The sequence below is a fragment of the Nomascus leucogenys genome, chromosome 22a (assembly GCF_006542625.1).
Source record: "Nomascus leucogenys isolate Asia chromosome 22a, Asia_NLE_v1, whole genome shotgun sequence".
In the NCBI taxonomy this organism is placed as follows: Eukaryota; Metazoa; Chordata; class Mammalia; order Primates; family Hylobatidae; genus Nomascus; species Nomascus leucogenys.
The window spans coordinates 30,483,372-30,497,440 of NC_044402.1; the positions used below are offsets into that span (position 1 = coordinate 30,483,372).

The following is a 14,069-nucleotide window of genomic DNA, read 5'->3' on the forward strand; positions in this document are numbered from 1 at the left end:
CCTTGCCCGGCCATATTATCTTTACTATACTATCTCTCTAAAAAAGAATGCTGTCCAACGTTGGAATGGGGAATGTGTACACTGGGAATGCTTCCCCAATCACCCTCTTGTCACAGACCTGACGTCAAGATGAGACTGGACGACCTCTGGACCTCGAAGTTGTATGGGTCTGGACCGGGGAGGCAGAAGAGGGTCAATAGACCCGAGAGGCCGTACCGTCAGTGAAGCCCTTGTTCCCGTGGGAGCCCTTCGGTTCCACGCGGTTCCCACCACGCGCCCGCCAACCCCAGCCCGAGGCCTCACTTTGCAGGCCTTCCCCGAAAGCGGGAAGCCTTGGCCGCTGGACTACCCAAGCGGGCAAGCAAAGGCGGAGGAAACTCAGCCAGGCCGGAAACACAGAGAACTGTTTCCGGGTCGGGGGGCAGGAGCCACCATGGAGCTTCGCGGGGTTGCTGGGCTGATGGATCCGCGGGCCGGCATCTGAAGCGAGCGGGACGCAGCGCGGCCAGCGCCTCCGGGCATACGCAGGCTGGTCCCCAAGGCCCGCGGCCGCCGCCATGTCGGTGCTGGGCGAGTACGAGCGACACTGCGATTCCATCAACTCGGACTTTGGGAGCGAGTCCGGGGGTTGCGGGGACTCGAGTCCGGGGCCTAGCGCCAGTCAGGGGCCGCGAGCCGGCGGCGGCGCGGCGGAGCAGGAGGAGCTGCACTACATCCCCATCCGCGTCCTGGGCCGCGGCGCCTTCGGGGAAGCCACGCTGTACCGCCGCACCGAGGTAGCGGCCCTCGGCACCGGCCGCCCTGTCTGGCGCTGTCGGGTCGCCGCGAGTCCCTCCTTCTCGGCCCCGCTTTCCCAGCGTCGTGAGCTTAGTGCTTTAGGCGCCCACAGGGTATATGTCTTAGGGTCTTCACCACTCTTCCCACTCACCGGCACTAGAAATTGGCTAGATCATTGGTTTGACTAGTCATTTTTGATGGACCTAAGTTACCTAACCGTCTCTGAGCTTTAGTTTCCCCATCTGTAAAATGGGCTTACTGATAATACCCTGAAATCATCTTTTCTTTTTTTTTTTTAAGATTATCTTGAGAATCAAACGAAGGCTCTTGTTCTGTAAATTAAAGTGGTATACGAATGTGAGGTATTGCCAAAACTTCCTTCCTCTCATGCTGTATATATAGTTCTTCAAGGTCGGGGTGAGGAGGAGGGGCATAGCTTCAAAATCCCCACACCCGTGGCAACTCCGTTATTTTTGTCATTATCTTTAAGTTCAGCAGTGATCACTCAGTTGCAAGCTTTTCTTGAAGCTTATTGGGAAGATCTTTGTGTGTTGGTTCTTTATCAGTGTTTATCCTGCAGGGTTTATGCATGGGAAATACTTTGTTGGTATATTCTAAGCCATTCTTAATTTGGGGGGCACAAGGACCCCTTTGAGAACCTAACATAAGCAAAGTAATCTTACCCCCTCTATCAACACATTTGCACATATGCACATCCTTTGGAGAGATCCATGGATCACGGAATCCCAAGTGAATATATACTAGTGTAAAACCCTACAGTGATTATTCTACTTCCAAAAACTAACGATACATTGGATTTGATCATAAAATCTTACTTTAGGGTAAACATTTAATGAGAACTTGCTGGGGTTGCTGAAGGTGATTCATCCATCAGAAATCCATCTGCAGTTCTGGTGTGTGTTCCAAGCCAGCATACTTTTAAGGCTGAAAGATGGAGAGAAGTGGTTGCAAGAGAATATTTTTAAGTGTTCTTTTTTATACTGATGCCACGTTAATATATGATGTTAGAGTTATTCTTAGTAGTCTGTTTTCTTTTTTGCACTCAATGAGAAAGAGGAGATAAGGATCGTTATTTCTATATTTTAGTTAGAGAAGCTAAAACAGTATACTTAAGTGACTTGCTCACTTAAGTTATAAGTAAATCTTGGACTAGAACTAAAGTCTTACATCTTGCCCATTGCCTTTTTGTTATTATCCTGTTGAACTTTATTACTGGGTTTGTTTTGAGTTAAATTTGATTACACTTCCCAAAAATTGCATAGCATTATCCATTATCACCAAATATTTATTAGATCTGTGAATTACAAAAGTTCAGAAGCACTCTTTTTCTCTAGAAGCTTATATTTCAGTAGGAAAATAAGTTGACCATTGTTAGTAAACAAATAGCATTAAGTTGCATATGTAGAGATATGAAAAGAATGGACAAATATTTCAGTGTATGGGTTCTAAAAATTAAAGACATGGTTACAGTAAAAGGTTCATCAGAGTCTTTTCAAAAACATTGTAAAGGCTTGGCAGAGGCATTCAAAAGGATGGGGAGGGTTACATAGGTGGAGATGCTCCTGGGCTAGGAAGCAGTGTCAGCAAAGAATGAGGCCAGGCACAGTGGCTCATGCCTGTAATCCCAACACCTGGGAGGCCAAGGTGGTCGGGTCGCTTGAGGCCAGGAGTTCTAGACCAGCCTGGGCAACACAGTGATACCCCATCTCTTAAAAAAAAAAAAAATTTAGCTGAGTGTGGCAGTGCGTGCCTGTAGTCCCAACTACTGGGGAAGCTGAGGTGGGAGGATTGCTTCAGCCCAGGAGTTCCAAGCTGAAATGAGCTATGACTGCACTCTAGTTTGGGCAACAGAGTGAGACCCTATCTCTAAAAAAAAAAAAAGATAGTAGACATCAGGAGCTACAGGATACATAAAAGTGTGAGAGGAGATTATAGAGTTGCAAAAGGGTGCATGACTTATCCAGAAAGGGTAAGTGAAAATCACTAGGGAAGTCTAAATTTATAAAACTAGAGGCAAGTTTAGTATTTTCATTTTAGAAGCTGTGACCAGCTATAGATAATTGCTCCCCAGTTCTCTGCTTCTCCAGTATTCTTGCCCTGCCATAATCACCATCATGATTAGCAGTCTGTCATAGTATCCTCAATAGAATCTTTTTGAGATCTATCCCCAGCCCATATTTTTACCTGGAACTGACATCATGCAAATTAAGTGTGACAACAACGTCTTAATGCTTTACTTCCCCTGTCCTGCAATAAATTATAATGCTAAATTGTACACATAACTTTTAAAGTCTGTTAAAAGGAAAAAATAAGAGGAGTCAGTCTCTGCCCCTCTAGGAAGTTTTCTTCTAGGCTTGCAGATCTAGGTGTGGATTCATTTGCTGCCAGGCAAGAGGAAAAGCACGATACCTCTGTTACTGTGTTTAGGATGACTCACTGGTTGTGTGGAAGGAAGTTGATTTGACCCGTCTGTCTGAGAAGGAACGTCGTGATGCCTTGAATGAGATTGTTATTCTGGCACTGCTGCAGCATGACAACATTATTGCCTACTACAATCACTTCATGGACAATACCACCCTGCTGATTGAGCTGGAATATTGTAATGGTAAGATAGAGTTCAGTGGGACTTTCTCCAGCAAGACTTTCTTAGACTCATAATTACCTTGAGGAGAAGAATATAAGAAGAGCCATATACGGTGATAAAAACTTTAAATGAATTTCTAGAGTTTAAGAGAAACTTTTCAGGCCATGGAGAATTTTTGAAGTGGTGTACGAAATAAGGAGAGGGATTTTCCCCTGCATACCCAAATTTTCTCTTGTGATTACAGTTCCATTTTCAAACTATCTTTTCTTCAGTTGGATTTTACATTTATTTTTCAAGGTTTTTCTTTATGAAATGACATTAATTAACCAGAGTGTGGCTTGGCAGCACTTGATACAGTATTTAATAAGGTCTTATAGGTGATATTTATTTATATCATCTTCAGCTAAAGCTATCCTATTGAAAAGTGGTCCAAAGATCATAACTGAGTGAAAGTGATATATGGTAAAGCATGGCCCTATTTATCTGGTCCCTGATTTCTTCAGATCATTTTGCTTCTAAGATAGAAATATAGCCTAGTTGTTAAGAAAATAGACTCTAAAACCAAGTTTCTCTACTTTCTAGCTCTATAACCTTGGCAAGAAACTTAACGTCTCTGTGCCTCAGTTTCCTTATTTTATTTTTATTATTATTATTATTATTTTTTTTTTTGAGATGGAGTTTTACTCTTGTTGCCCAGGCTGGAGTGCAGTGGCGCCATCTTGGCTCACCACAACCTCTGCCTCATGGGTTCAAGCAATTCTCCTGCCTCCCGAGTAGCTGGGATTACAGGCATGCGCCACCATGCCCAGCTAATTTTTGTATTTTTAGTAGAGACAGGGTTTTGCCACGTTGGCCAGGCTGGTCTCGAACTCCTGACCTTAGGTGATCCGCCCACCTCCGCCTCCCAAAGTGCTGGGATTACAGGCTTAAGCCACTGCGCCCAGCAGTTTCCTCATTTTAAAATGAGTTTGTTGGCCAGGGACAGTGCACACCTGGAATCCCAGCACTTTGGGAAGCCAAGACAAGCAGATCACTTGAGCATAGGAGTTTGAGGAAAGCCTAGGCAACATAGTGAAACCCTGTCACTACCAAAAATACAAAAAAATTAGCTGGGTGGTGTGCACCTGTAGTCACAGCTACTTGGGAGGCTGAGGAGGGAGGATAGCTTGAGACTGGGAGGCAGAGGTTGCAGTGAGCTCAGACCACTGCACTCCAGCCTGGGCGATGGAGCCAGACCCTATCTCAAAAAAAAAAAAAAAAAAAAAAAAAAAAAAAGCTGGGTGTGGTGGCTCACGCCTGTAATCCCAATGCTTTGGGAGGCTGAGGTCGGCGGATCACAAGGTCAGGAGATCGAGACCATCCTAGCCAACATGGTGAAACCCAGTCTCCACTAAAAATAACAAAAATTAGCTGCACATGGTGGCGCGTGCCTGTAATCCCAGCTACTCGGGAGGCTGAGGCAGGAGAATCACTTGAACTGGGGAGTTGGAGGTTGCAGTAAGTGGAGATCATGCCACTGCAGCCTGGTGACAGAGCGAGACTCCATCTCAAAAAAAAAAAAGTTTGTTGATAACAGTACCTACTTTCTAGGATTGTTGTATTACATGCATACTGCTTGGTAGGTAGAAAGTGTTTGCTACGTACTGTATTAGCTGTTAATCATCTTGTTGCACAAGAGAACCTCCAAAGCCCTTTTCTGAACTGCATGCTAAAGAGGTCCCAGCATATTCGTCACTTATGACTTTCTTGTGTAAACTCTTGTATATTATGATCATTGGTGATCAATGCCATATACAAGGTTCTGTTAAAAATTTTCCAAGTAGCAGAAGCCCTAGGTAGTTAACTTCTTTTGTGATTAGGAAGAATTGGAACACATGATACATTTATTGAAACTGACTTACTAAGTTGCAGGGGAAAAGAAGTTGTAAAAACCCAGGGCTAAAGTGTAAGTTATAGTTGCAGGTGGGATGTAAGATGAACCATGATTACTTGCAGTCTGTATTACTTGGTAAAGGAAAGAGAGAAGTAAATTCACACTTATTCCACAGAAAGGAATTAGTAAAGAGAGTAATGATAGGAAACAGTCTAGGGGTAGACTCTAAATTTTGGGAAATTTTTTGGTGTGAAGTAGAAAATTTGTCAATATATACCCTATAAATACAAAACATTGCATCACAGGTGTAATCCAATTTTTTTCTTTTTTTCCTGAGATAGACTCTCACTGTCACCCAGCCTGGAGTGCAGTGGTACGATCTCAGCTCACTACAACCTCCGCCTCCCAGGCTCAGGCGATCCTCCCACCTTAGCCTCCTGATTAGGTGGGACCATAGGCACGTGCCCCAACAGCCGTCTAATTTTTTGTATTTTTGGTAGAGACAGGGTTTTGCCGTATTGCCCAGGCTGGTCTTGAATTCCTGAACCCAAACGATTCGCCCATCTCAGCCTCCCAAAGTGCTGGGATTATAGGCGTGAGCCAATGTGCCCAGCCTAATCCCAATGTTATAGTAGTCACAACTGGGAGAGTTGTTACAAAAAATATTGTAGAGTCCTTAAAGGAGAGTTCTAGAAAAGAAATCTGATTTTGAATATACTTCACTTGTTGGGAACAAGAATGGTCTTTACTCACATCTTTTCTAAAAATGTCTTTTTTTTATTAAGCCTCTTGTGTTAGAGAGGGAGATCTTTGAAGAATATTTCTGATGCAGTCCTTGAGAGATGGGAAGAGTTTTGTGCCCATGTGAAAAGTCAAAAGAAGTAGTTGCCTATGAAGAGAAAGCAGAATCCTTCATTTCCTTGTGTCACCTAAAAAATCCTGTTACAGGAGCCAAGCTTTGATCTGTATTAAACAATTCAAACCTGTGTCTTGTTTAATTGCAGGAGGGAACCTGTATGACAAAATCCTTCGTCAGAAGGACAAGTTGTTTGAGGAAGAGGTAATTCATATTTCTATGGAAGGAAGTTAGAATTGTAGTGTTGTAATTCTTGCATTCTAGTTCTGTATTTACTCTTCCAATAATGAAGAGTGTTTTTTTCCTTTTGTTCAGACTCCTTCCAGGCTCTGATATTCATGAGAAAGGAAACCTCTAACAAGGAAGCTGTCTATAGCTGCTTCCTAAACGTTTTACCTCCACATCATGATTCTCTGTGGGCTTTCTTTCCTGATTCTATTACTGCATACTGGTATGCCCAGTTTTCTATAACTTTGCATTCTTCCTGAGTTTTTCCACATGTCTGCTTTACCATACTATATATTATAATGACATTGGAACTATTTTATGAGGAACCTGTTTTTTTACCCCTTCACTTTTCTTTGCCTACTCAACCTGCAAGGAGGAGATGTCAAGTCATGTTGAATTATAACTTCTGTTTGCAGCTTTCTTTGTTTTGTTTGTGTGTGTGTATTTACTTAAATGGAGCTTTTTGTTTCTAATCCAAATATTTATTTTTTCTCTGCAGATGGTGGTGTGGTACCTATTTCAGATTGTTTCAGCAGTGAGCTGCATCCATAAAGCTGGAATCCTTCATAGGTAAGAAGTAAAAAAAATTTATGGATGGATTCTTCTCTACCAATTCAGCCCCTACCCTGGATACCCCCCACAACAACACTTTTATTTTCTTGGTTAAGCAGCCAAGAGTTTTTCCATTGATATCATTAGGAAAGGAAAGTAATGAGGAATATTATTTTCACTCCCTGAGGTTAAACCATGTTTATGATCTAAGAAGAGTCTCCTCAGTAGCCAAGTACTACTTAGTCATTTTACAGACAAACATTTTAGAGTTCAGTTTGTTAATTCATCAGTAAAGCCTAGAAGGACACCACGAGAAGTAGTGTTTGGTAAGAATTCACAGCAATAGGCCAGGCGCGGTGGCTCACGCTTGTAATCCCAGCACTTTGGGAGGCCGAGGCGGGTGGATCACGAGGTCAGGAGATCGAGACCATGGTGAAACCCTGTCTCTACTAAAAATACAAAAAATTAGCCGGGCGTGATGGCGGGCACCTGTAGTCCCAGCTACTCGGAGAGGCTGAGGCAGGAGAATGGCGTGAACCCGGGAGGCGGAGCTTGCAGTGAGCCGAGATTGCGCCACTGCACTCCAGCCTGGGCGACAGAACGAGACTCCATCTCAAAAAAAAAAAAGAATTCACAGCAATAATAATTGGCAATTCTTTTTAATTCTATAATTAAGCGCTTTTAATTTAAATAAAAGCCTCTTCACTCTGTACAATTAATTATACAAATTTACCAGATCTTTAAAAACAAGCACGTTTCCATTCATTTCTAGCTATAGAAGAGAAGCATCTCAATAACATTTTCACATCATTATGCCCTTCTTAAGTGAGTCATTGACTGGTGCCAGAGATTAATTATAATACACTAAGATTTCTTTTTTTATTGGTTTGTTCATTCAGTTAACATATATTTCTTGATAGCTATTAAATGGCTTCTGTTGCATGTTGTTATTTTCTTTTTAAACATAACAAAGTATATTATTCTGGTTTATTTGCATCTTTCAATAAAGGAAGCCATAGTGAACCAGGCACAGTTCATTTTGTTTTACATATGGTCAATTCATCTTTAGAAAAATAGCCTGTGATTTTATTTAGATGACTAAATGGCCTAATCATATCGTTGCAGGGAAATGTAGGCCTCTTCTCTTGCCTTAGCAGATTATTTGAAACTTTGACACCAACCAAGTTTGTTAAAGTTGCCTTGATACCACTTAATTCAAGGCATAAGTGATAGTTGAAGAGGTGTGGTATCTTATGGGAATTATGGTTACCTAGAGCACCATTTTCCTCATCTGACCCTCTCAACTTTTCCTAATAGCTTCAGTAGTATGGGAGATATTTCTATGCTGTGAAGCCCTAGAGGATGAAGTTAATTCTCCGCCTTCACTCCTTTAAAGTCCCCGCTTCAGTGTTAAATAGCATGTGAAAGTGATGACCACTGTGGGTAACACTCTTTTTTTGTTTTATTTTTTGTTTTATTTTGTTTTAGTTTTTGAGACAGGGTCTCATCCTGTTGCCCAGGCTGGAATGTAGTGGTGCAATCATGACTCACTGCAGCCTCAGCCTCCTGGGCTCAACTGATTCTCAGGTGCTTTAGCCTCCCGAGAAGCTAGGACTACAAGTGTATGCCACCACTCCTGACTAATTTATTTTTTGTAGAGATGGGGTCTCACTATGTTGCCCAGGCTGGTGTAGAACTCCTGGCCTCAAGCAATCCTCCTGCCTTGCCCTCCTAAAGTGCTGAGATTACAGATGTGAGCCACTGCACCCGGCCCACACTCATTTTTATTCTGTAACAATCCTGGGCAAGACGGGGGGTGAAATAAAACAATTATTTGTGTGAACTTAATTTGCAGCATCTTTTTTTTTCAGAGATATAAAGACATTAAATATTTTTCTGACCAAGGCAAACCTGATAAAACTTGGAGATTATGGCCTAGCAAAGAAACTTAATTCTGAGTATTCCATGGCTGAGACGGTATGTGTTGCCCTTGTCTTAATTTTTATTTTCTTTTCTAGCACTGTGAAATATAACTATACTCCCTAAATCTTGCATACTTTTCTCAGTATTCTTGCAAGTTCTCCATACTTTTAATGCATGTCTTCAGAAGTCTTTTTCCTGGGCCCACTAGCAGGCATTTAAGTCATTGCCCACGTTACAGCTCTGACCTCATAGCCTTTTTCCAACACTGATTAGGGACTTATCTAAAAGCAACAAAATGCTTTACTGTTTTGTCCAGGTTAGGATCTTTAGTAGATTTCACTTTATCTCTTATTTAATGTTTGAGCTCAAGGTGTTAGACATCTCTTTGTTTTTCCTTTGAATGCTTCTGGTTCAAAGAGAACCCTTATACTACAAGTGAAGGCTGATGCTCAGAGAACAATCTATTCTTTAATATTATACACAGTCTGAACTGCACAGGGGTCCCCTCTCACGTGATTTTGAGAAAGATCATTGGTAAAGAGTAGACATAAGTTGATCTTTAGGACAGTAATCTTATCCTTTTAGGAATTATAAAACCCAGTTATTATTATTCTAGTTTCGCAATGCTCTGTCGTTAAAAGAAATTGAAAACTGATTTTGGCCAATAATTTTTTTTTTTTTTAATAATGTCAAGGTTTGCCTGCAAGCAATTTAGATGTTTAGGGTTTGGAGTCTCTGCTTCAGGGACTCAGATGTTTCTATGATGGAGGCCAAAGTGAGCTTCTGAAGAAGCAATCATGTCTTTATATGGATTTTTCTCATCAAGAACAATCTGATAAAACCAAGACTTGACTTTTTTTAGCTAGTTAAATGCAAAGAAGGAATGATACGAAAATTTATAAAAGCCATGTAAGCCATCTGAAATTTGCTTTGCTTTGCTGATTAAAGCTGACTGTGAGTTTTATTAGAGCTGCTAGGGCATTCATTATATCTCATCTTAGGAGAGGCATGACTTCTTAGGACATTTTTATTTCCAAATTTATTTTTGAAGTCAGAAAATCTTTTTCAAATTCAAAGGAAATTCACTAGCTGTGTTAGTATAACAGATGCCAAATTGGGCATTTTAAAAGTTTCATTATGCGTATTTTAGTTAGAACATCTAATTCCTTCATTCAGTTACCATCTCCCCACTGCCAGTGTTTGGGTTTTTTTCCCATTGGTGAACTTTTACTAAGTATGTCTTTAAGTATGTGTAAAGTCATTCAGTCTTCACAGAATGCCTGAAGCCTCTGTGATCTAGGAATCACAGAGCTATTGAGCCCCTCAAGTTACCACAGTCCCTTTATCACAGAGATTGTCCCTTTATAATTGACCCAAGAGGTTTGATATGAATAAGATTTCTTTCCATAGTGGCATCATCTCATAAAAACCATTTTGGAATCTGCTGATGAATGTTTTATGGTTGTTATGACTAGTTCCTAGGAAATTTAATTAAGCTGTTGAAATGTTAACATAGTTACCTCAGAAAAGAAGTTATTCTTTGATTGTTTCTTTGTTGCTCAGCTTGTGGGAACCCCATATTACATGTCTCCAGAGCTCTGTCAAGGAGTAAAGTACAATTTCAAGTCTGATATCTGGGCAGTAGGCTGCGTCATTTTTGAACTGCTTACCTTAAAGAGGACGTTTGATGCTACAGTAAGTTGGCATATTATCCCCATATTGCATTTAGCAGGTTGCAAATGGTACAGCTTGACTAAGCAGATCAACTCTATTCCCAGGCTTCTGATTTCTGGCAAAAATAACCAGTATTCAGGTACAAGATTAGTAATCTATTACTAAAATGCTATAGACCCAGCCAGGCGCAGTGGCTCACGCCTGTAATCTTAGCATTTTGGGAGGCCAAGGTGGGTGGATCACTTGAGGTCACCCTGGCCAACATGGTGAAACCCCGTCTTCATTAAAAATAGAAAACTCAGCTGGGTGTGGTGGCGCACACCTGTAATCCCAGCTATTCGAGAGGCTGAGGCACAAAAATTGCTTGAACCCAGGAGGTGGAGGATGCAGTGAGCCAAGATCATGCCACTGCACTCCAGCCTGGGCAACAGAGCAAGACTCTGTCTCAAAAAAATCTCCAACTTGAATTCCCTGTTGAAATGATCACTTGAACCCGGGAAGTGGAGACTGCAGTAAGCCAAGATCACACCACTATACTCCAGCCTGGGCAACAGAGCAAGACCCTGTCTCAAAAAAAAAAAATTAAAATTAAATTAAATTAAAAAGTTCATCTCTTAAAAGCAAAAAATGGAATATGATGGTTCACTTTTTCAAGCAGTAGGAATTGGAACATTATTAACAGCAGCCAGATGATCATGCAACGACTGCATCACTTTCTTAGAAACGTGTAAAAGGATGCAAATCTAGTGAACAGAATGGAAGGGAACAAAAAATAATTGTTTTATTTGGGTCTCACTCTGCTGCCCAGGCCTGGAGTGCAGTGTCATGATCATAGCTCACTGCAGTCTCAAACTCCTGTGCTCCAGCGGTCATCCTGCCTCAGTCTCCTGAGTAGTTCGAACTACAGGCATGCCTTACCACACCTGGCTATTTTTTGTAGAGATGGGTTCTCACTATGTTACCCAGGCTGGTTTCAAAATCCTGGCCTCAACTGATCTTCCTGCCTTGGCCTGTGCTAGAATTACAGGTGTGAGCCCCCATGCCCAGCATATTTATGCCTTTTTCTTAATTGTTACTTCTTTGTGCCTTTATTCTATCTTGTAAACACTTCTGACATAGCACCAGTATCACTTTATTGTACTTACTTTTTTTATATAGCTGTGGTTTTGCCAGGTAGTCTAAAACCCTTCCAAATGTTTGCTTTATTTTCTGCAATACCTAACACATTGTAGGTGTTAAAAATATTCATTAACTAGGAAAAAAAAAGTTTATCTGTTAAAAAATAAATAAAGATTGTCATTGCTTTATGGACAATGAATCCCTTTAAGTCTTTTTTTCTTTTTTTAAGTAAATTAAAGTACAACCTGATATAAAGCAGTGCTTCTCAAACTTCAATATGCATACAAAATCATCTTGTTGAAATGCAGATTTTTTGGGGGGCAGGGTTGATTGTGTTTCTAACAAGCTCCCAGGTGATGCTGATGCTGCTGGTCCATGGAGCACATTGAGGGGCTAAAGTGGATTCATAGCCAGTTGCCTGTACCAACCAGGTGTGAGAATTTAGGCAAATCACTTCATCTCTTTGATCCTCTGTTTTTTATTATCTATAACATGGTAACAATATATATTCCCCACACAGAGATTCTCTCATAATATATATGAAAAATGCAAATGTAAGATAATGCAAATTCCTTGCCTTTTCATAAGACCTATTCATTTTTCTAAATCCTGAAAGTTGTTCTAGTATATCATCTAATTCTCTTAAATAGTATGGTGGAAGAAAAATGACTTGGAGTCAGAGGCTGGGCGCGGTGACTCATGCCTGTAATCCCAGCATTTTGGGAGGCTGAGGCGGGCGGATCACCTGAGGTCAGAAGTTCGAGACCAGCCTGGCCAACATGGTGAAACCCTGTCTCTACTAAAAAATACAAAAATTAGCCAGGCATGGTGGTGCATGCCTGTAATCCCAGCTACTCAGGAGGCTGGGGCACAAGCATCACTTGAACCCAGGAGACAGAGGTTGTAGTGAGCGGAGATCGTGTCACTGCACTCCAGCCTGGGTGACAGAGTGAGACTCTGTCTCAAGAAATATATATATATATGTGTGTGTGTGTGTGTGTGTGTGTGTGTGTGTGTATAGGTGTGTGTGTATATATATGTACACACACATATATATGTGTGTATATATATATATATATATATATGACTTGGAGTCAGGCTTTGGTTGGAGTTATAGCTCCATTTTTACTATCTGTGATTTTGGGCAAGTTATTTACATCTCTGAGCCCCATTTTTCTCATATATAAATTGATAATAATAATAATTTCCTTGAATGGTGTGAGGCTAAAAAATATCATATATGTAATGTGCCTGTCTAGTTTGTAGTAGTCTCTCAATAACGTGGCGGTGGTATTACCATAATATTGTTAGTGTTATCATCTTCTTATTATTCACTGCCTTGTCTGTCACAGCAGAGTATTGCCTGTACAGCCACAATTAGGATATATAAATTAGGAGGCAAGTTAGTTGGCAAGGGAACTGCATGAAGCCAAGAAGCATGGCTAATCTTGCTTTCCTTCTTCTTGGGATTCAGTTGAAAGGTCAGATTATAATATACTCTAAGCATTATATTATTGGCCACATAGTTATAGATTGTATGGCCAGTTGGCTTCATTCTGTCTGATAGCATCAGTGCATCCCTAACTATTTCTTGTTGATGCATACTAGTAGTTATAACAAGAAGTCAGACCTATTGCCAATTCTTTAAATAATGGTCACAGACACCTGAGAGCCCCAACCAGTACAGTATAGCATCATCTTTATATAACCAGGAACAATGCAGTCATCATTTTCTCATAGAACCCGCTCAACCTGTGTGTGAAGATCGTGCAAGGAATTCGGGCCATGGAAGTTGACTCTAGCCAGTACTCTTTGGAATTGATCCAAATGGTTCATTCATGCCTTGACCAGGTAGGTGTGACTTAAATATTCACTTCAGTTTCGTATTTCCCCTTCCAGCCTCAGTGTTTGGTATATGGCATAGCTATAAACCGTACAAAACCACATGCACTTCCCCAGGGTAGAGTGTATTTGTGGCTATACCCAGAATAGGTATGGTAATTCATTATAGTTGTGTGCTTCAGTGAACAAATTCTTACTTTATTCTGTTTTGTACGTATTAGTTTGTGAAATGAATTTCCCTTCTAAATTGTGCTCCATTTTTTTTTTTTTTTTTGAGACGGAGTCTCGCTCTGTCGCCCAGGCTGGAGTGCAGTGGTGCAATCTCAGCTCACTGCAAGCTCCGCCTCCCGGGTTCACGCCATTCTCCTGCCTCAGCCTCTCTGAGTAGCTGGGACTACAGGCGCCCGCCACCATGCCCGGCTAATTTTTTTGTATTTTTAGTAGAGACGGGGTTTCACCGTGGTCTCGATCTCCTGACCTCGTGATCCACCCGCCTCGGCCTCCCAAAGTGCTGGGATTACAAGCGTGAGCCACCGCGCCTGGCCTAATTGTGCTCCATTTTTATGACCAAGAGTGATTTCTGAATATAGATTTCATAAAACTGCAATGAAAGATAATTT

The 14,069-nt window shown here is 41.3% G+C and overlaps 1 protein-coding gene across 4 annotated transcripts in view; it reads left to right on the forward strand.

The window, feature by feature from the left end:
• The first annotated feature begins 398 nt into the window (after positions 1-398).
• The window catches only part of NEK9 (NIMA related kinase 9), a 46,323-nt gene continuing 32,652 nt past the window's right edge, over positions 399-14,069 (forward strand). For 3 of the 4 annotated variants that reach the window (XM_030803450.1, XM_030803451.1, XM_030803452.1), the window contains exons 1-7: positions 399-776; positions 3,226-3,403; positions 6,260-6,315; positions 6,839-6,909; positions 8,763-8,868; positions 10,378-10,509; positions 13,348-13,458. In XM_030803450.1, the coding sequence (XP_030659310.1) occupies positions 558-776; positions 3,226-3,403; positions 6,260-6,315; positions 6,839-6,909; positions 8,763-8,868; positions 10,378-10,509; positions 13,348-13,458 (873 nt within the window). In that variant the 5' untranslated portion in view covers positions 399-557. Of the gene's footprint in view, positions 777-3,225; positions 3,404-6,259; positions 6,316-6,463; positions 6,563-6,838; positions 6,910-8,762; positions 8,869-10,377; positions 10,510-13,347; positions 13,459-14,069 lie in introns of those variants that run through there. The other variant, XM_030803453.1, reaches the window with a different exon arrangement.